The 21799-nt window shown below is 35.7% G+C and overlaps 1 protein-coding gene across 2 annotated transcripts in view; it reads left to right on the forward strand.

Moving 5' to 3' along the window:
- The window catches only part of LRRK2 (leucine rich repeat kinase 2), a 63644-nt gene that overhangs the window by 13055 nt on the left and 28790 nt on the right, over window positions 1-21799 (forward strand). The window contains exons 7-24 of one of the 2 annotated variants that reach the window (XM_017811454.1): window positions 1336-1467; window positions 3958-4077; window positions 5201-5325; window positions 5864-5943; window positions 6783-6889; window positions 8493-8622; window positions 9187-9311; window positions 10701-10834; window positions 12444-12588; window positions 12967-13106; window positions 14444-14572; window positions 14657-14827; window positions 16571-16826; window positions 17035-17223; window positions 18636-18757; window positions 19488-19557; window positions 20007-20227; window positions 20773-21023. In XM_017811454.1, coding sequence (XP_017666943.1) covers window positions 1336-1467; window positions 3958-4077; window positions 5201-5325; window positions 5864-5943; window positions 6783-6889; window positions 8493-8622; window positions 9187-9311; window positions 10701-10834; window positions 12444-12588; window positions 12967-13106; window positions 14444-14572; window positions 14657-14827; window positions 16571-16826; window positions 17035-17223; window positions 18636-18757; window positions 19488-19557; window positions 20007-20227; window positions 20773-21023 — 2647 coding nt within the window. The remainder of the gene's footprint in view (window positions 1-1335; window positions 1468-3957; window positions 4078-5200; window positions 5326-5863; window positions 5944-6782; window positions 6890-8492; window positions 8623-9186; window positions 9312-10700; window positions 10835-12443; window positions 12589-12966; window positions 13107-14443; window positions 14573-14656; window positions 14828-16570; window positions 16827-17034; window positions 17224-18635; window positions 18758-19487; window positions 19558-20006; window positions 20228-20772; window positions 21024-21799) is intronic. The other variant, XM_017811455.1, reaches the window with a different exon arrangement.

Below are 21799 nucleotides of genomic sequence, written 5' to 3' on the forward strand. Positions count from 1 at the left end.
ATTGTGCTCCCTTTGTAGTAATAAATTTTGGGATCTTCTGAATGTTTTAATATGTTCATAATTGTCACCTGTGAAATTATATTTTACTGTGAAGTGATGCAATACTGTGGAATATACCTTTAAAAAGGTGATTTCAGTTGAGAATGACATGATAAATCGCTGTCGTATTAAAGCATTGTAAAAGGTACCTTCCTTCACTATCAAATAGAATGCTTCAGAAGTGCTTTCTTCTCAGCTTGCTTTTTCACCTTGAAGGTTATCATTATTTAATATTCAGAGATATATTATTTTGAAGATCTTTAAAAAGACTAATTATCTTTAATAATACAGTTGTGAATATTTTTCTCATGTTGCATCAAGGAAAGCCAAGCTGTTGAAAGAACAATTAAGAAAGTTTATAGACCTCAGCAGAGTAATGCTAGCTGCCTTGGAGTCAGTGACAGGACTCCTTTTCATTCATTGGGGTCAAGATTTTGGCCAAGAATTTTTGGGTTCATATTCTTCTTATACCCTGGGTAGATATGCTACAAGGATGTTTTCATACACTGTGTTTTAACTACCATGATGCTATTTTGTCTCTAAGTAATACATATAGGATCTCTCTGTCCTCAGTAGGACTGGATCCATTCTGTCTTTGTACTGGCTCATGTGATTATCCTGTTGGTTTCTGTATCTGGCTTGAGTAATAAGCAGTAAATAGGTTGGGAGTGACCAAGCACTGACACAGTTTTCTTGGAGGGGTTGTGAAATTGCCATCCTTGGAGATACTCAGAAGCCATCTGGCTGTGGTCCTGGGCAACCTGCTCTAGATGGCCTTGCTCGAGCACATGGATGGTACAAGGTGACCTTTAGAGCTACCTTCCAACATCAATCCTTCTGTGATTCTGTGAAATACAGGATTTGCAGTGACTTTCAAAATATTGCAGGAACAGTAGATGAAAATTCCTGTACCCTCAGTACACAATAGGTGAACAGTAGAATTGATTTAAATTAAAATAATTTTTTTTTGAAGAAAAAAGTTGCATAAGATTAGTTGTGAGGAGGTTCCTGTTACATGGCCTGATATAGAATAGAAGAAATCCATAAATGTTAATACAAACTTTGACTTTAATGAATTATTTCCAGATGTTCATAGTTATTAATATCTTCTCTGGCAATACCAAGAAATAAAGCCACTTTTCTCTCAAGTTGCAGGGCAAAAACTGAAACATAGTTGCAGTTTTCTACATAAATCATTTAACTAGGTCTGAATTTAACTAAGGTCTGAATTAGAATCCAATCAACTTTTTTTTTTTTTAATTAAGAAGTAATTTTTGTTTCTGTTTCTTTCTTTAGCCAGTAATGTTGAAGTGCTCATGTCTGGAGATGTTCGCTGCTACAATGTTATAGTGGAAATGATGGAAAGTTTCCCCAACAGTGAAACAGTTCAGGAAGTGAGTTGCTGTTTGTTCCACAAGCTTACTTTAGGTAAGTTCACAAAGTTGTTTATAGTCAGCTTATTCTGTGTAAGAGTTGGAGTTTAATGGCAGCATTACAGGCAACAAAGCTACTAATATTCCAGTTAATCCTCAGGGTGGTGTATAGATCCATGTCTCTAATGATGTAAACATACTGAGGTAACACTGGCCACAGTCAATATGGTATCCTTTTGTGTTAAACATTAGTTAACAATCAGAAGGTGCCATAAACGACTCAAGTGGAGGGGAAGTAAAGAGGCAAAAAAGGAAGAGAATATAAGAATAGGAAATCAGCAGATCCCATTCTGTATAAAGTTACTGTAGAAAGGAAGAAAGTTACTTCTGGATTTCTTTTTTTGAAGTGGAAATGCTGAATGTGTGGGAAACAACTGGTGCTACAGAATTACCTGGAAGGTGTTCTCCAAGTCTGTGTTTTTCCTCCTGGCAATGTATTTATCTTCAGAGACCTGTGCTGCATTCCTGACAGTGATGGTGCCTGTCTTGGGGCCCCTGTGCTGCAGCAGTGAAAGAACCACTGGGTCCTGGACTTGCCTTAAGTACTTCGGTTGTCTGGGCTTACATGGGCTAGTGTCACATCAAGAAAAATTATGCCAGTGGCAAAATGTTGTGCCTCTTAGCAACTCTGTACTCTCACTTGTGAATATAATAAAATGATCTGAGCAGTTGCCAAGAACCATGTAATAGGAAGTTCAAATAGGAATAAATATGTTTTCCCCCCTGCTGCATGCAAAACCACTGTGAGCAGCTGCCTGAGCAGCCCTCACTCCATGGCTGGTTCTTCATCAAGGACTCAGCCAAGGTCTTTCTCATGAGTTAGACTTCCCAATTCTTGCAGGTGGTGGCCTGAAGCTACTGCAGAAGCTGGTACCAGTGCATGACTCCCCTTAAGCAAGTTACTCTCATCCTTTCACCATCTGTTTCTGCTTTTTTGTGCAGATATTGTAGAAAGTACAGATCAGACTTAAGTGCAACCCAGAGCAACTTCCAGTTCCCCTTCAGAAAGCCAAATACAATTTTCAAGGAAATGTGGTGGCCACTCAGGTGGTATTTGCAGGGTTTTTTTGGCAAGAGGTGATGCTGCCCCTGACTAGTTTCCTGTGCAAGGCTAACTGAAGATAGGCAGGGAAACCAAGCACTTGTGGGGGCACAGCAACTTGGTTGACATGCCTTGATCTTTCCTTGTTTTCAGCCTGTTTTCAGTCACACATCTGTCATGTGTTTATACTGACCAACAAGTGAGAGTGGCAGAAAAGCAGCCACAAGATCCATTTCTTCTTTCAGTGAACAGATGCCCCTTATCTTAATAAAGAACAACTTTAGGAGAGTTATGGAAGAGGTGGCCACAGCATCACATAGTTAGGGAAACAGATGTGAAATTGCTAAGTGCTCCTGGAAATAGGCCGGAAGATTTCCATCTAGCCAGTGTGACTTCCCGAATTTTTCTGGTGGACACTGTCTTCCTAAACCCTTGTTAACTGGCAGTGAAATGGTAAAGTCAGCATCTACCAGCTTCTGAAATCACCATCACTCAGTTTTGCTAAGCTGGTAATGACTGTCCTAGATTTGACTCTCTTTGGAATTTCAACTGGCTGATACCTGTTTGGCCAGCCACAAGTCCAACAGAATTACTCATCAATTAGCCTAAGATTTTTAAGTTTTTTCGGTAAGTAATGCATTTACACAAACATACCATTTCCATTAAAATACAGTAGGAAACAGCAATGCTGATATAACATGACCATGCTACTGATCTTTCATATTGCTAGTGTGATTTTCATTTTGCTAATGAAGATTTAAACAAAACTGAATATCAAGATAGAAGCTATAGCTTCAAATTATATTTGAGTGTTGCTCTGTTTTTTTATGCATGATACATGTTTTTACAACAAACATGGAAGTTATTTTAATTTGCTTGCTTTTTGGAGAGTTCCTTATATTCAGCCCATAACAAAATACTGTACAACAGATAATAATAGTTATGTTTTAAATATATTTATCATCAAAAGGTAATGCTTTCTGCTATTCCATAATGTATGTATTTATAATGCTGACCTTGATCTATTTAATGAGGAGGGCAAACACAGAGAGTAAACCACAGTTAAATGACTTGCTTCATAGGATAAATAGAATCACTGTAAGAATTCAGGACCAGGACTGCATTTCCTTCCTGGCAGGAAGTCTGCAAGTGATACACTAACTGTATTTTTCTTATTTTGATGACAGTGTGTACTTAATTTTGCATTAAACCTCTATCTTTTGTAAAAAACTAGAAACAAAAATCTCAAAAAGAACCTACATCCCAACTGTTTTTTGTCCTTGACCTATTCTTTCCACAAATAAAATGTCGTGTTGAGCCCTGTAATAAGAAGCACAGTGTTTGCTACAAAGTTTGTGCATTGTGTGCCAAGAAATTTACGTTAAATGCATGTAAAGCTCTAGAAATATGTTGATATTCATTTAATATCTTATGTGTTTTCAGGAAATTTTTTCAACATCCTTGTGTTACATAAGGTTCCGGAAGTCATCGTGAAGGCTGTTGCAGCATATCCTGAAAATGCAAAGTTACAAGCTGCAGCTCTCAGTTGTTTAGCTCTTCTAAGTGAGTAAATCTCTGTACTTGTTAGTTTTTTCATTCTGGTAGTTTCCTGTAATAATTTCAGACTCCATTTCTTTAACACAAAAGCCTCAGGCAAGATAAGTTTCACAGAACTAGATTTCCTACATGCTTACAGTTTGTTGTTTTACTTTGAGAAGGCTGTATTCATATCATATGCCCAACATCTGCACAGTGTTCAGAGCTGGTAAGTTGTGTTGACAGATCTGAACAAAACAAACTGTTTATTCCTAGGCAAATATTGAATAATCCCTAGTTAACATAGAATCTCTAGTAATAGTAACACTGATTTGGTGCTGTGTTTGCCAGGTATGATAGTACTCATGTTGTGGCAGTTGATAGCAACACAAAATCAGTGCTTGTGCTTGCGTTCTGAAATCAATTAAAAGATTTAAACTTTTCCTTGAGTACACTTCAGGTATTATTTTGAAACAGAGGTTAGATAGTGGCTAAAAGCTAAGAATCTGATCCTTTGTCTTTGACTAATTGTCCCATACAAAAGTCAGTAGAAATTCTGTTTAAGAGTCCCCAAAATAACAAAGATTAGAAATCAGTACACACTCCACTATGCCTCAGATATTATGGTCAGTGTTGGTATCTTTTTCTTCCCTTAAATGCTGAAAAAATCACAGGTATGAAATGATTTATTTTAAATTCTCTTGCACTTTCTAGGATGAGGTATTTCTCTCTTAGCAACTACAATTTGCATTTTGTTTTTTAATGGCATTCCTTCAGAGTGCTGATGGCTCTGTAATAAGTGGTTACATGCAAATGGTTCACAGTTATATTTTATGTTTGTGGTATTCTGTATGTAAATACACGGGGTAAAAAGTACATGCAGGTCTTTTCAGCCAAAGCCTTGACTGATCCATAACTGTGTGAGTCATTTACTACACTAAAGTTTTTTCTCCCTTTATAACCTTAAAGACATTTTTCAAATCTGTCAGAGAGCTTATGTCAAAAGACTTCTCCCTTCCCAGAAAAAGCTTATCTTCCCACTGATTTTTGCACTTTGGCAGCATGCGTACCTCCATGACTACAGGAAGGTTTAGCCATAAGTGTTTTGTTTTCACAGTAAGAATTTATTGTAAATATTTTATATTTCAAGCTGAAACAATATTCTTAAACCGGGACTTGGAGGAAAGAAAAGAAGAGGAGGAGGAAGAAAAATTATGCTGGCTGGAAGCATGTTACAGAGCATTAGAACTGCACCGAAAAAATACAGATGTGCTGGTGAGAATTTCTGGATGATGGGAGTATGGGAAGACTACGTTATATATTGAATAAAATGTTTAGTAACATCCTTTTCTCACATATATCCTCAGACAAAAAAAGCTTTAAGGAGTGGATTAGATTTAGAATAAATCTTACCTTTCTTGCCTTTCTTATCTTTGATCATCTTAAGACGTTTCAGTTACTCCTTTGGATCAAATGTTGGTAGTTAAGATAAAACTTGTTGCCTGAAACTTCGGCCATGCAAAGATTGTTGTTTACATGTCTCCTGTGTGTCCAGCAGCCAAACACAGGCCCATCAACAGAAGAATTAGTCTTGGCCTAAAATAGGTATCAAAATGAAAATCAAATAATGAGAATGTGGCACATGTTTGTAACTCAGGCCTATTCCAGCTCTATACATTTTGTTCTATTTCTACATAAAACATCTGATACCTTTGTTTTGGACTGAAAAGCAGTCAAACTATTTAAATTTTTTCATATGTTTTAATCTTCTAAAGGTATATTTTCTTAATATTTTTTCTCTGTTTATATTTAGGAGGCTGCATGCTGGGCTTTGAAAAATCTGTTTCTGTATCAACGCAACCTGCATGAGAAGATTGGAGATGGAGATAATCAGTCAGTCTTATCTTGAACTGGATTTTTGGAAATGAAAAAAATGAGTGCCTATTGTGAGGCTATTCGGGGGTTCATGTTTCAGTTATTCTTAGTTTTGTTTCCTGTTTTCTAATATATGATTAAATGCATGATGATCTACAAAGTTTCTTCAAAAGTGTGCTAACCTTGGCTCAGGCAAAACTGCTGGTATTTTAGTAAAGAGTCAAAACACAGCCTATTAGAACTAATTTTTACAGTTTACAATGAATTTTGTCTTCAGTTGCAACAAGGATAAAGAATGTAAGAATTGGGAAAGTAGACAAGATTAAGATATCTAGCATGTAAGGAGTGTGGAAAAGCAGTGCTCTTTTTCACAAATCAGATCAAAGGGCATTGTAGAGGGAATGCTGCCTCATCAGGTAGAATCTAGGCATGGATAAGACCAGAGTCACAGTTTTTTTGGGAAAACGCGTTTGTTTGTCCTGTTTTTTTTTTTTTAAGACACAGATTTCCATTTTTTTTTTTGTTTTTACTTTTTACATTTTCCATTTTGCTTTTTTTCTCAGAGTTGCTTAAAATTTTAGTCATTCAGTTTTTAGTAAGCCTATTTTTACCCCTTTCTGGGCCTCAAGTCACTTGGAAAGCATGGTTCCAAGTGAAATCAGTGAAGTTCAGGCTAAACAAAGTTGTGTAGGTTACAAAGGGCTTTCTGTCAACTATTGCTCTGGTAACATATTAGAAGCTAAGAGCAATCATCTGAAAAGTTCATTATGTTACATAATACCTTTTTAGGAAACTGCAATTTTGAAGTAACTTCTGTGATGCAGTCAATGTGCAGTGATTTTTTTTCTCTCCAAAAGGTTCCCAGTAGACAGAGCAGTGATGCTCTCCATGCTGATGCACTCCTCTTCAAAGGAAGTGTTTCAGGCAGCTGCTAGTACCTTGGCAATTCTGTCACAACAAAACGGTAAGGGACTTCCATTATCTTTACTTTCTAATTCAGTAGAAAGTCATTGCATTTATATTAAAGAGAATTTAGTGTGCTGTTGAATTAATACAATATTCCCTGTGATTAGAATATTACGCTGTTGTGTTCAGTAGGAAGTTTGTTCCTTGCTTTGAAAAAGCTGTTCTTGGCTAGTATCAAAAAGTATGTGGAAGTAAAGAGTTCTCTGCTGGTTCATGTGTTGCAATTGCTGCTTTTTGGAGCAGGAGACATGAGAAGAGTGTGTTCTCTCTGTATGCTTGTTTAAATATTTATTGTATGTTTGAATTTCGTCACAAGCAGCATTTGTTGAAAATCACGTGAATAAGGAATACAGCCCAACAAATACCATCTTCTTGCCTATCATGGGAAATTTGAACAGTCCTGTGAACTTCAGTGAATCAAATTGTGTAGAAAGTTAAGCATGTGCATGACAGTTTTCAAGATTGCTTTAGTCCTGATTGTGTCCCTAACATGGTTTCCTAACTTTTTTTGGTTTGCAGACCCCCTCAAAATTTTTCAGTGGAGATGTGGACCCCTGGGTAGAGTATTTAAGCCTATTAAGACAGTTGGCCTGCTTTTATTAGCAGAATCCTTTGAAATGGTTATGGACCTCAAGTGGTTTGCAGACTGCACATTGAAAACCACTGGCTAGATAGGAAGAAAAAGCCTAGCAGTTAATTACCATTTTCTAGGTGAGAAAGCACTGTTCTATCACTAGTTTACTGAGCCATCCACATAAAACCTAGCACTTAAAAGGTTTTATAGTTATTTATGAGATCAATATCTATCTGTATTGAGAACTAGATCTCATAAATGTATGCATACTATTATCATATAGCAGGTACATATACATGTTACTGACAAGCGGGCCTCTGATTCCTTTTGGAAATCTAAAGCAAGTTTTTCTTTTGTCTTTTTTTATTATTCCTTTTTTTACCCCTAAATGAATGTGCTTACAGCAGAAATGATAGACATAAAGAAGCTTAGTAAAACGCTCTGTTGCTTGAACTAACCATTTGAAATGAATGTACTGGACTGGGAATAACAATTACTATGATAATTTAGAATGTTTCTATAGTGTTCTGATTTGTGTTGGTTAGCTATAACATGTGCTTGGATATTTGAATTTTAAAAAATGAATTAACAAAGTCAATAGAGTGAAATAATTTCATTTTTGAAGCTTTATTATGGAAGTTTGAAGGTTTTTTCAAAGTTTTAAATTATAGCTTTCCTACATGATCACAGAGTGTGATTACAAGGAAAAAGTATAAGAATAAACATTTTTGAAAATAAAAGTAGTCATACATATTCTCCTTCCAATATGCTAACTTTATGTACATAAAAATAGCAGATGTATAGAAACTTATTAGATGATTGGGAATTACAATCTGTTTGCTTGAGCTGTGCAAACAGAAGTCAGCTTCAGCTCAAATTGTTTCCCATTCTAATTTACACTATAATATATGTGTTTGGTGAGGGAAAAAATTGAAAAAAATTAGGGGAAAAAAGCAGTTCTGTTGGTTTTGAGAACTATACATAAAGAAAGATTTACTTATAGGATGCTTGCTATTTTGTGTTGTAGTAAATATTAGGAAGACACTTCTGGCAAAAGGCATACATATGAATGTTTTGGATATAATGAGGAAACATCCAAACTCTCCTGAAGTAGTTGAAAGTGCCTGCAGGATTCTGAATCGTGTTTTCGAAGGAAGGTAATATAATTAGAAACACGTGTCCAATCCCAAAGTGAAGGTTTGTGAGATTCAGTGCTGTAAGCAATTGCATGTAAATTATTGACTGTTTCACTGATACTAAATTGACCACAGGCTGACAGCCCTATTTAAGACATGGAATTTTGTAAGCCCTGTAGTCAAATGCCCAGGTGGATGTGTATAGGGAGAGGCATGTTCTTCTCTTCCTGGTTCTTGAGCAGTGAGATTTGAATAGACTATCCCTGGGTGGTCTCCCCTCCTGTTACACACACTGAATTCCATTGAAAGCTAAGAAGTTTCCCACAATATCAACTTAATAACATTATGTTAATATTACTTTTGCGTTGGCTAGGATGGAATTATTTACATAGACTGAATTAATGGAATGGCATGAAAATAATTTGCTATGATGAAGAAAAATGCCGTAGCTTAATTTATATTTCGTAGCTCAAATCACATTTGCAGTATTCTAAAGGGTTATCAGACAGTATTAATTGAGGAAGCCAATACATGTACAATTTAGAAATGCATTCTTTTTATTCATTTAATAAACAATATTTTCAGTTTTCCTCATCTGGATATAATGACAGTAGCAGTATCAGAAGTTGTAAAAGCCATGAGGAAACATGAAAAATCACTCTCTGTACAACTGGAAGCACTTCGAGTCCTTTTACATTTTATGATGCCTGGTAAGTCATCCAAAGTCATACACCAAATCAGAGAATAGAATCAGCTGTGTTTTAGTCTTTCTTATCTAATGGGACTGCCTTTAGCAGGACTTCAGAAGATTATTGCAGTTTCTGTCCATGAGCTTTAAATCTTTAGGAACATATAAGATGGAGGCAAATTTTTGAACTATTGAAAGTAACAGACTAAAATTATCAATGCTGATTTCCTCTTGATTTAAAGATAAAATATACAATTATATACTATTTTCTACCAAAAACAAGAAACCAAACTGACAAGCTTAGAAATTCCTTTCCAAAAAAACCTCTTTAATGGCAATCCAGAGGGGGGAAAAATGTTCCTTGGTAGAATTTAGGTATAGTTTTAACTCTTTTTATCGGTGTACTCTTGTATATCCTGCTTTTTTCCTCTGATATTAAGCATGAGAGTACAGACATGGGGTACTGATTTTTTTTCAGAACAACTTTTTGCAAGTATCACTCTGCAGTTTTAGTTGAACATTTACAAAACCAGTAACTCTGAAAATAGTAACATGGCTAATATGCACACTGATGGCAGGTTTTCAGATTCCTTCTATTATTTGTGTTATAATCCTAATACTTTCCTTTTTTTTCCAGTGAACAGCAGGATTAAGACTTGATATATATATTCTAACATGTAGGCAGCGTGATTTGTTTGCCAGTATCCTGGAAGGGGGGCCCTTCTAAAGTGTAATCAGACACAGAGCCAACTGGATGTTGGAACTTGCAGGTTAATTAGGGAATAAAAAAGTAATTTATAGGAAAAATAGCAATCAGAACAAATATGAATGCTGAAGTGACTTTTAAAGGATTTCTGGGTACTTTCTCTAGTGTCACTTGAGTGCAAGTGCCAAAAGCTACAACAAAGGTAAATCTGAAAGACCTTTTTCTGTTCTTTTATATGCGGTCACATTCCACTTAATGTCATCTGTGTGTAAAATTTGTCCTATGATGTGCTGCCAAGTGAGCAAGGACAAATAGTTCATAGCTTCTCCATAGTATCTCCTTTCCAGAAGGAAGAAGCATTCTGAAGTAGGTATCAGGAACACCAAGAAACTCCATAGCTCAAGAAAGTAATATATTGCAAAGTACCTTAGGCCAAATTCTTTGGCATGATTTTGTATTTTTATAGTAAGCAGTGAGCAAACATGTGGTGAAATCGTCCCTTCAAACTGAATATACTCACATTACAGTGTAAATCTGGAGGGACTCCAGTTTCTGATACAATGTTCTGAAAATGTCATAAGATCTGAAATACGCCCTCTGAGTCACCTCTGTGTTCAATTTGATTGTTAGGTTGTTATATGGGGTTAATAGTGGGAAGAATATGAAATCTGCTGTTCTGAGGAAGGCTGTTTTCTGTTGTTGCAGATACAAAGCACGAACACCAGAATGGTTCTTCCAGAGACGTGGGAGATGCTGCTTTTGCACTTACAGTGAAAGTCATTAAAAGCCAGTGTCTCTTGGAGGGAACTCACTCATTGGTGCTTAATGCTTTGAACAGGGTATAGTTAAAGCTTTATTCTAATGGATATTGTCATTATTTTACAGTTGTAATGGTGAAGCTTTTATAAGTTTTAGTTCTGCATTGATTTTCCTATTGATTTGATAAAATTAATCTTAACTCCTGAGTTTTAATGATCTTTTGGAGTTTCTTCTTACTTTGTTTCCTGGAGTGTATTAGGTGATCCTTTATACAGTAACTCTAAAGGATATTTATAAAAACAAAGCTAATTTTTTTTAAAACATACAGTTTATTTGTGATTTTTTTTTTTAAGGGACTAGTGTATACATGAAAAGTGTCCTCATCCCTACACCTCCTGTACACATAGAACTGAGTGGACAACTCAGTTGTCTCCATTCCTTTCATTAGCCAATTCTATAAATTTTTCCAGCCACTGGAAAACAGAATGTTCACAGTGCCTTGAAGGGGAAGCTGAAAAATGAAAGGCTGAAGCAGACTCAGTCCATACCAAGGAAACACTGGGCAGTTTGCATGGCAAATAAACTTTAAATCCTAGTGATTGGAAAGGTTTAACTTCATGGCCTTCAGAAGAATCCCACCTCTGCGAGATTTTCAAGCTTCATAACTACAATCAAAAAGTATTAATTCATAATTTTTTTTAAGTCTCTCAAGAATTTTAAGCTTGCCAAACAGCTTCAGTCAAGGAAACTTATGTCTCTTACATTTTTTACAGAAGTCAGAGCAAGTGACTCAGTGAAAGAGTTCTAGAGTGTCTAAAGGACATTTCTTGACCTGAAGATATCAGATATAGGAATTAACAAGGGAGGTAAAATAATTTTTGCTTAGCAAAAGGTATTACAGTGTTCAGTGCTTTGTGACCATCCTGATTGCATTTTCCAGCCCAGCTGGTTTGTGTTTTGGGGTACTACAGCATCAACCAGAAGGGCTAAAAATTGACACATTTTCATGAAAACTACAGACAGAACAAGGAGGAAGATGGGCATGACTCCACTGAAATAATTTAGCAGATTTGCAAGTCACAGTGACAGCTGTGACACTCTCAGATCTAGGCCTCATCTAAGTTTCCTCCATCTAGAAGTGGGGGGAAATTGGGAAAAAATATCACAAATAACCTATTGATATGCTATATAATAAACCCAAAATACTAAAAATCTTGATGAGGTGTGGTAATAGGTATGTTGTTTCATATCTTTTTGTTTTCGTATTTTTTCAATTGTCATGTTAATCACCTGTGCTAGTTCTGAAAAAAAACCCCACATTCTTGTTCCTTTTTAACGACAAAAGAAGTAAATTTTCTCTCTCTTCTTGTCCTAAAAAAATGGTATAAACTTATCAATGGTTGTACTGAAAACTTGAGGAAAAAAATCCCACTCTTTGTCAGAAACCTAGCTAGGGAATATTTTCAAAGTCAAAGTTGAAAATCTGTGGATTATGAGAGCTGAAACTGATGGTTGATAAGGAAATCTTTTTGTGATTATTGTTATTTATTGTCACATCAGATGTAATTTCACATAGTTATGCAGAACAATCGCTTGTTCTTACAGAACAGCTTTAAGAACAAACAGCTCTTCTGTTACCATTGTAAGCAGAATAAACTTCATCTGATTTTATATTCCTTTCTTCATTAGTTTATTGGAAATCCTAGCATTCAGAAGTGTGGATTAAAACTACTTGCTTCTGTAGCTGAGTGCACTGGTGCACTAGAAATCTTAATCCAGCAAGGAGCTACTGACACTGTGCTCCACACCCTACAGATGTATCCAGACGAACAAGGTAGGGAAGGTCTTTTGTCAGTAGAATGAGAGTGACATGGCAGGAGGGTCTGATTAACCTTAGAGGCTGTAACTGTTCTATTGCCCTCTTTAGTGCTGGATGTCATGTAGGTTGTCTGTAGCTCTCTTTAGTGCTGGATGTCATGTAGGTTGTCTGTAGCTCTCTTTAGTGCTGGATGTGATGTAGGTTGCATGGCAAGAAAAGGCTGCAGTACCGCATAGTCCTCAGGTTCACCCACGTTGTAGTTATGCCTGGCCCTGTAATAGCTTGTGCCAATAACTTCGTGGAACATTACTAAAAGACTACTTAAATCATGGGTTTATTCCACTTAGAATGTCTGAATTATCAATGTCTGAATAATATTTATTTCCATTCTAGACATACAGTGTTTGGGTTTGAGTCTTCTACGCTCTTTGATTACAAGAAAGAGTTTGTGTATTGCAACTATGCATGTCCTGTCAGCAGTTCTGGTTTCTACTCTGCGACGATTTAAAGAAGTCACTGAAATCCAGATGCATGTACGTGTCATTTCTATGTGCAAAGATGAAAACAAAAGCCAAAACCTTAGAAAATTATTTTAATATAGTTATATTTTAAGTATAATTCCTTATTTTACTTCATTTTGATTGTATTGCAATTACTAGATTAGTGTAAACCTGTGTAATTAAACTGGTATGTTTGTTGTAGAGGTGGTTTTCTTGGAGACATATATTCAATCCAGAATATGTAAGCATAGATTAAATGTTTATCTAAAACTTCTGAGATCTGCAAACTAGAACAAATTTCTCAGTCATGATCCATCATTCTGTCAATCTATAACCATTTAATGAAGTAACCATCATTATATTGTTGATTGCCCTTCTTTGAGAACTCATAGAAAATAACGTAGTTCCCAGCCTTGTCACCAGCAATAAACTTAGTGTAGGAATGGTGTATTTAAGAAAGGATATTACTGGAATACTGTGTCAGACTTTGGACCCACATCTGTATATGGAAGGAAAGTTCTTACTCTGTCTGCAAACACACATTCAGTCCTCCTTCTGTGAAAGTTCTGTTTCCTCTGCTTCAGAAGTTTTCCCTGTTTGTTGCCAGTTTCATTTTTCTAGCAGAACGGAGATTGCCCACGAGATCAGCTTTCTGTGAGAGTTTCTGTACTTCTGTTTCAAATCAGTATGAAAATATCAAAAGTACAGCCTCCCTTCTTTGCTGCTATTTTTCCCCCAACCATTCCCTGTTTAGCTTAGCAACCAATGTAGAGAGAAATAATGTGCTGAAATAAGGAACTTACTTTAAGTGATTTAGTCTCAATTAGGTTTGGACAGGGTCCCCAGTTTACCCAGTTCACCCTTCTAGGTGAACTTTACTTGCAGAACTGTGGGGTAATTTCGTGTTTCTTCTTAGTTTTTGGATACAGCTCTTAGGTTTTTCATTTAGTCCATGTATTTTTTTCAAATTCAACGATTACTGAGCAACACATGGAACGGGGATGTATCTTTGTTCCATGTCTTTAGAAGGAGATTGTTTCCTCTCTACATGTTCAGGAAATCACGAGTACATTTGTCACTGCCAGTGTCAGATATTATGGTGCATATTTGGCTTTTCAAAGTGTCAGTTAATATATGTTTAAGAGGGTCAGCTAAACAAGGATGAAACTACAGTTATATAAACACAGAGACACCTGGTGTTTCTGCCTTCTCTCCTGATCTCTGATTTGTGAATTATTGCATGTTTAAAAGCAAGACAAAAAAATTAAAGCACATATCTTTTGGTTGAAATTTGATTTTGTTGCCTGACCTGTTTTAAAATGACACCTTTTAACACTGTACTTCTTTGAATCTTCTCATTGTGTTTTTAGGGATTTCATGCAATCTTGTCAATTCTTGGTTTGTCACCTTGTTTTGCAAAGCTGCTGGTAAATGAGTCATTTGACACAGTCATTTTCTACCAGATGTCTATGTGTTTCACTGACCAGCGAGATCAACAGGTATCTTTTTCTTTGACAGCTCCACAGCTGAGAAATGTTGGTGTTTTTTTTGTCCTAACTTTTATTGTTTGTCTTCCCACTCAGTTTCAAAGCCTGTGTTGTAAATGTTTTGCTAAAATAGCTGAAAATGATGATTTAAAAAATATGATGCTGGAAAAAGCATGTATGGAGTGCAATAGTATTATGGCTGAATGTTTACTTCTACTGGGAGCTGATATTAATAAGAAGACAAAGACAAACTCTTTGATCTATCAGGTAATATGTGGAAATATATTTTATTACTTTAAAATTTGTGCTTTTGGGTTCTTTTCTATTTTCCTTGATTTGGCAGAACACAGTAGCAATGTAACTGTGACCTGAGTGTTGTTAACTGTCATTACTGACAGTGACTTCAGGCTCACTCTGATGGTCCCTGAAACACCCTTCCCTTTACTGAAGCTTACAGGGCACTGTCACATAGAATGTGCCCCCACTGTCAGTTCAGTTCTCCTGCAAGTTCACTTTGAAGTCCGTGCTTTCCGACTGTTTACCCTGTTCTTGTGCAAACCTGTGTTCAATCAGGTACTGATTTAGCCTTAGCTATGGAATATTTTTGAAGAAGACTTAAGATCAAAGTTGGCATTTTTTTAACTACTTAGGTGTAGAATGTATCAAGCCGTTAAAGCCCAGACGGGAAACTGGTATTCCAAATTCAGCTCTTTCCAAGCTCTGTGAGGCCGAAGTACACACAGAGGACCGTCAGCCAGCTTTATCCAGACAGCAGCCACATCCAGAACATCAACTGTCTGAAGTACATAAGTATCTTAAAAAAGGCCATAGGCAAATATTCCATCTGGATTCAGCCCTGCCAATATAAAGGCTGTTCCCACATGCAAGTACTCCTTGCTTAATGTGATTGCCTTTAAATTTGGGGGTTTTTTTGAGAAGTGGTATGCATAAGCACTTCTTAATTTTACTTCAGTATCAAAGTTTTAAATAGTCTGAGAGAACCCCAGCAATACTCCCTACAGGAAATTAGGAAGTGTTCAATTCAGCTGGCAGAACTGGATGAGTGATGAAATACAGATTGATTTGGAACCAATCATCCATCCATTAAATGTGAAGTTGGCAAGTCAGCGTTAGCAAACCACAGTGGACAAATTGAAGTAACTGGAAATATTGCTAAAAATATTTTTAATATTCACAATCAGCACTGGTCTGTGTAGCAGTGCAGGCTTGGAGATTGGGATGAATCATAGAATCATTAAGGTTGGAAAAGATCTCCAGGATCATAGAGTCTGACCTTCAACCAAAAACCACTATGGCACTAAGTGCCACATCCAGTTGTTTCTTGAACACTTCCAGGGACGGTGATTCCACCACTTCCCTGGACAGCCCATTCCAATGCTTAACTACCCTTTCAGTGAAGAAATTCTTCCTGATGTCCAACCTGAACCTCCCCTGACGCCACTTGAGGCCATTTCCTCTCATCCTGTCGCTTGCTGCCTGAGAGAAGAGACCAATCCCCACCTTGCTACACCCTCCTTTCAGGTAGTTAAAGCCAGTAGACCTGAGCTCCCTAGCACTAGGGCAAGGCTTGATGAGTCTCACTGTTGTTGCCCGTTCATCAAATATCCAGATGATGTGGCAGAATAACACCTGAGTGTCTTTTTTCCACTGAACAGATCAATAAATGGAATCGCCGTAGACCGCATGCAATAACCAAACTAGATAAATTGCCGTATATTTTTGACTGAAAATTGTGTGCGTTCATGGCAATAATTACACTTGCAGAACTCAAACATTTGATACATTTTGGGCAAAGACTTCATGGAAATGGGAGTTGGTACTCAGATGCTGTAGGCAGGCATATGCTTCAAGGAGTAAGAAGTTGCATAATTGAAAAAGAGTCGCAATCCTAAAGATAAAGTGAATCTGAATTTGAGACAAGCCTCTTAATGCAGTCTGAGGTGTTGTTTAAATGCCTCACGTGATTTTTTTTAATTGCTTTTCTCCTAGGTTTGTGACAAAGGAAATAACCCTAAATTGGTGGAATTGCTATTAGCCAATGGTGCTCGAGAGCAAGATGTTCGGAGTGCTTTAACCATCAGTATAAAGAGAGGAGATAGCCAAATCATCAGCTTGCTCTTAAAGAAGCTTAGCCTTGATGTTACCAACAGCAGTATATGTCTTGGAGGATTTGGTATTGGGAGACTAGAACCTTCCTGGCTCATTCCTTTGTTCCCAGATAAACTTACTCCAATAAAAAAACAAAGTGAGTATATATAGAAATTGTTACATCTCTTGATGGTACTGTGAAGGTGTTTTAGATCAAGACTTTCAGTTCAGGCTCTCATAGCATTCAGCTTGTTATAGAAAGTCTGGCAAAACTTGAAAACAAATCAAGACATTTCAGTTATTTTTTTAAAGCTATTTGGATTTCTTGGAGAATATTCTATAGTTTCCATTTCTTATACATACAGATGCAGGTTCTGCACTGGCAAGAATGGTGCTTAAATTCCAGATGAAGAATATTTCAGAGGATAGATCAAGAGCATCCTCTGATCCAAACTTCTCTGAAGATGGAGTGGATAAAAACTATGATTGGAATTTCATACCCGACCCATTAGTGGACAGTATTTTTCCTTTGAGTGATGATATTGATAGTGAAGGTAATTGTATTTATTTTCTTTTTTCTTTTTATAATCCCAGTCTAGCGTACCAGGGCAAGACTATAGCCACAAGTCAGTTGCTTATTTGTATTTGAGATATAACACTTGCCATGAAGAAAAAACTGTTATGTAAAATTTCATTTGTGGTAACATTGGAAAATAGTTTATGATGAGTATGTACTTAATCTACAAAATTAGGACCTTAAAGAATTTTATTATCCATTTAAAATTAGTTCTTCATGCATTCAGTTTTTTGTAGAGAGAAAGAGTTGGATGCATACAACCACATTTAGATTTTGACTGTTTTAGATAAACACTTATTTATGAGCTGCCTTTATAGCAAAAAGCAGTTGTTTCAAGAGCCCAATTCGTCTCGTCATGAAGTTAGGTGTATTGCAATATAGAAACCCCTGTGTTCCCTGGGTTGTCTGTAAATAAAGTTTACACAACCACATATGGTATAGAGGACTATACTATTAAAAAATAAAGTAGGTGAAACAAACCCTATCCCAAAGATAACTAATTGATCAGCAAGTGTAAATGGCAGGTTTATGTTCAGTCTAACATCATTCTTGGTAACCGTGTCAGGACATCTGAATGCCTTTAACTTCTAAAAAAGCAGCATTTCTGTCTATAATATCAGCAACTTAATAATAAGAGTGGCCTTAATTTGTAACATATCTTTTTTTGTTCAAATGTTGCTCTTGTTTTAGAACAGTTGGCTACTTAAAATCGTCACAGATGAAGAATTTGAATTTTAGAATCAGAGAATCCTAAGGAAGTTTTTTGTCCTGTTTTATTCTTTTCCTTTATATCATTCAGTACTACTTTTCATTTCTGTAGGTCTTTTTGTTGTCCCACATAAAAAAGTGTATTCTTATTATCTTAAGAAAATACATTTGTTACTGACAGGAGTGATTTTAGGAGTTTTAAAAGTAGCTTTGAGAAGAGGGACACCAAATGGGTCCATATAATCCTAAATCACCAAATCCAGAGTGGTATTTGATGTTTCATTCTCCACAAATGTGGGAGTAAAAATTCATCTATTAAAATACAAACTTTTTCTATTTTCAAAAGCTATTTACACTACAGTAGCAGAAAGATATGCTGTGAAATGTGTATAGTAATCCCAACACGATGGAAATTTTAAATCATAAAGCATCAGGGTAACAACCCAGAGGTCACATTTGAAACACGTCAGGTTAGTATGGCCCATGTACTCTAAAAAACATTGACAACATTCTTGGCCTGTTGCACACACAATTCACCAGTGAGATCCTGCCAGTATTGGTGCTTTTGAAATGTATCTCTCCTTTGTATGTCAGCATCCGTATTACAGCTGAATTCTGAGCCTCATTTTTAAATACATTTTTCATACTTATTACTTCTCCTGTGTTATGGTTTTGTTCTAGGAAGTGAAGGTTCACTTTTTACAAAAAAGAAGTCCAATTCCATTGCAGTTGCTGATGTATATTGTAGGGAAATGGCATGTCAAAGAGGTTCTCCTACTTTACCGCGACATTCCTACTCTGTGGTAAGTTAGATCCTTGTTCATTCCAGGCTTTTAAGTCCATCTGCATTGCCTACTGCAAAATAGTCAAGTGTTAGGAAAGGTCACGTAACCATATGGGCTTTTGCCTCACTGTTGCCATTCAGTATTTCCTTCTATTGCAGTGCACTTTATGGATGAGAGTTTACATCAGCAAAAATTTATGATCACCTAAAAGTAAATTATTCAAATTTCCAGTTCTGCTTTTCAAACAGAAATACAGGAACTATGGACCTATTCACAAGGACTTAACTACCTCTTAATGAGCTGATCTTCAGCTGTAATCAATGGAGACTGTTCCATAAGACATGAGGACAAATCTGTGGAATGAAAGTCACATTCCTTTGAAAGGAGCTTGTCTTCTTCCATTGACTTTTAAGGGGAAACTAGAGAAACTGACTTCCCTAGAGAAGGTTATGTTTTGTAATATCCTGCTCCATCCTATCTCCTCACCCTTATGAAAGTCATTTTAGGTTGTCAAAAAATGCACTTCTTCCATTGCACTTTAAATCTACCATTCTTCCATATTGCAGAGGTCAGTAAGTTTTATAAAGATGCAATCTATGGTTATTTTGAGTTGAAGTGTACAGTTTGTTTGTGTTCTCCCTATAAATTCTGATAAAAAGAAACCACAATAAAAAGAGATTACTGAATTTGAATAATTTCAGATATCTGCATATGTTTGTAACTGTTTTTTCTCTTTGGGATTTTGCAGGGACCTGGCTCAGATTATGAACCATTTATGAAACAAAGAAGAAAATTCTTGCTTTCAGATGAATCCCTCAGTAAGTAAACTATGCAATTTAACATAAATAACGGATTTTTCATCCTTAATGCTTTCACAAGCATAGCATGCAGATTTTAGTCCAATTATATATTTGTTTACAAATAAGAGGATACATTTTGGAAATACTACAGTGGAGTACAAATAATGAATATATAGGGATTTTTTTTTTCCTGAGCTTCACAATTAGAATTAAATGGCCAATGAAATTTCAGAAGTGCTCTTATTAGCTTTCAAAAGCTCCTTCTGTTGTGCAGTGCATAAGCATCCATCTTTCCCCTACTGACTTATAAATTTTTGTGGCTTAATAGAAGTCTTCATGGATTTGGATCTTAACCAGTATTCAAACATTCAATATCTACTGGATCTTGAGATCCCAAGTTGATTGATCTTAATTTTACTGAAGTGATAAATGAAATTATGCTGTTTTTCACGTTTTTCTTTTAATAGAAGGCATCTCAAAATTTTCACCACATATAAAACCATCAGAGAGTCTTTCTTCACTGATCTCAGAGAAAGAATATATTAAATCACTAGATCTTTCATCAAATGAGCTGGAGAACATTGATGCCATCAGCCAGAATAGCTGCTTAACTAGTCATCTGGAACATCTTGAGAAACTGGAGCTCCACCAAAATGCTCTTACGAACATTCCAGAACAACTGTGTGAAGTAATTCTGCATAATTTTATGTAATACAAGTTGAAATTAGTTAAAATAAATTGTTTATATCTAATAATGTAATGCATACATATTGTAATAATGTATCCATAGCAATATTACTCAAGAATATGAGTGTATATTTTTGCATATTTCATACATTCACAGAATTTTCATTCAGTGAATTTATGTTCATCTAGAAATAAAAGTATTTTCACAGAACTGTTTTAAGTTGTTTACTGCAGAGAACTGCTTTAAAACATTTTATATTAAGTAGCAAAATAATGTAAATGGGACTGAGAACTGCAGGCAATTAATATTTGTTAAATTTTAAGAAACTGAGCTAATTAATTTTAAGTAATGATTTATATTTTATATTGTAATAGAAATATTATAGGTTACATTGGTATGATTGCTATTTTCTATTTTATTGTTGTTTTTCCTAGTGAGATAAATATAAGTAGATTAATAAATTGCATAAAAATATAACTCAATTATAAACTATAAATTCACTTTTTTTTTCAACTTTTTAAAATCAAATTATCCTTTTCTTTCAGAACTTGAAATGCGTGACTTACTTGGATTTGCACAGTAACCGATTTACTTCTTTTCCAACTTATTTACTGAAAATGAATTGTATTGCAAATCTTGATATCTCTCGAAATGACATTGGACCTTCCTTTGCTTTGGATCCATACCTCAGATGTCCAACTCTAAAGCAACTTAATCTTTCATACAATCAGTTGGTATGCACTCCTGAATTTCTTACAAATGTCGCTGAAAATCTGGAACAGCTGTTGCTAGAAGGGTGAGTAGCAGTAGTAAATAGGCTGTAGCATAACAAACGTAACAGGAAAAATATATTGATCATCCAGAATGATGACTATTGCAGCATGGAAAGGATTATTTAGTCAGCAGTGAAACACTGACATTGTCTTCCAAATGTGTAAATTACTCCAATTTTCAGTGTTGTATTGCAAAGTACATGAGAATATCTTTGGGCATTGTTAGAATCTAATAGCATTGCCATTCCAGTTACTTACTAAACATGTAATTCATGTAGTATCTTTCTACTGCCATACTATCAATCCACAGGCCTGTCTGTGTGGTATGACATATTCAGCTAGGTTCTCTATATACACAATACAGTTTCCACTGTATTTCATATTCAGAAAAGCTTTTTTGGAAGTAGTATTCATGGAATTTTAGGTAGGGGTATGGATATGTTTTAAATGACAGAAATATGAGAAAATATGTAGTTTTTTGTTTACCAGCACTTATTATCATATATGTTAGTGAGTGAGATAATTCATACCTATATAACATTCTTAAGAATGTAGTTGATTATATTTCTGTAAACTGCAGAAACTGTCCCATTTATTTCCTACAGTTTATGCTAAGTAAGATGGTGAACTTCATTAGTAATACTACCCTTGCAAAACAGTACTGCATGATTCTTTTGTCTCTGTATTTTCAGGATCTTTGTCTCTTTCTGGTGTTCGTCTCCCCAGAATACATTGTTTGTAACATTATACAACTCATCCTGAATTGTATTTCCCACATATGGAACTCATTTTTTTAACT

Source organism: Lepidothrix coronata, unplaced genomic scaffold, assembly GCF_001604755.1.
Source record: "Lepidothrix coronata isolate B3197 unplaced genomic scaffold, Lepidothrix_coronata-1.0 Scaffold32, whole genome shotgun sequence".
Classification (NCBI taxonomy): Eukaryota; Metazoa; Chordata; class Aves; order Passeriformes; family Pipridae; genus Lepidothrix; species Lepidothrix coronata.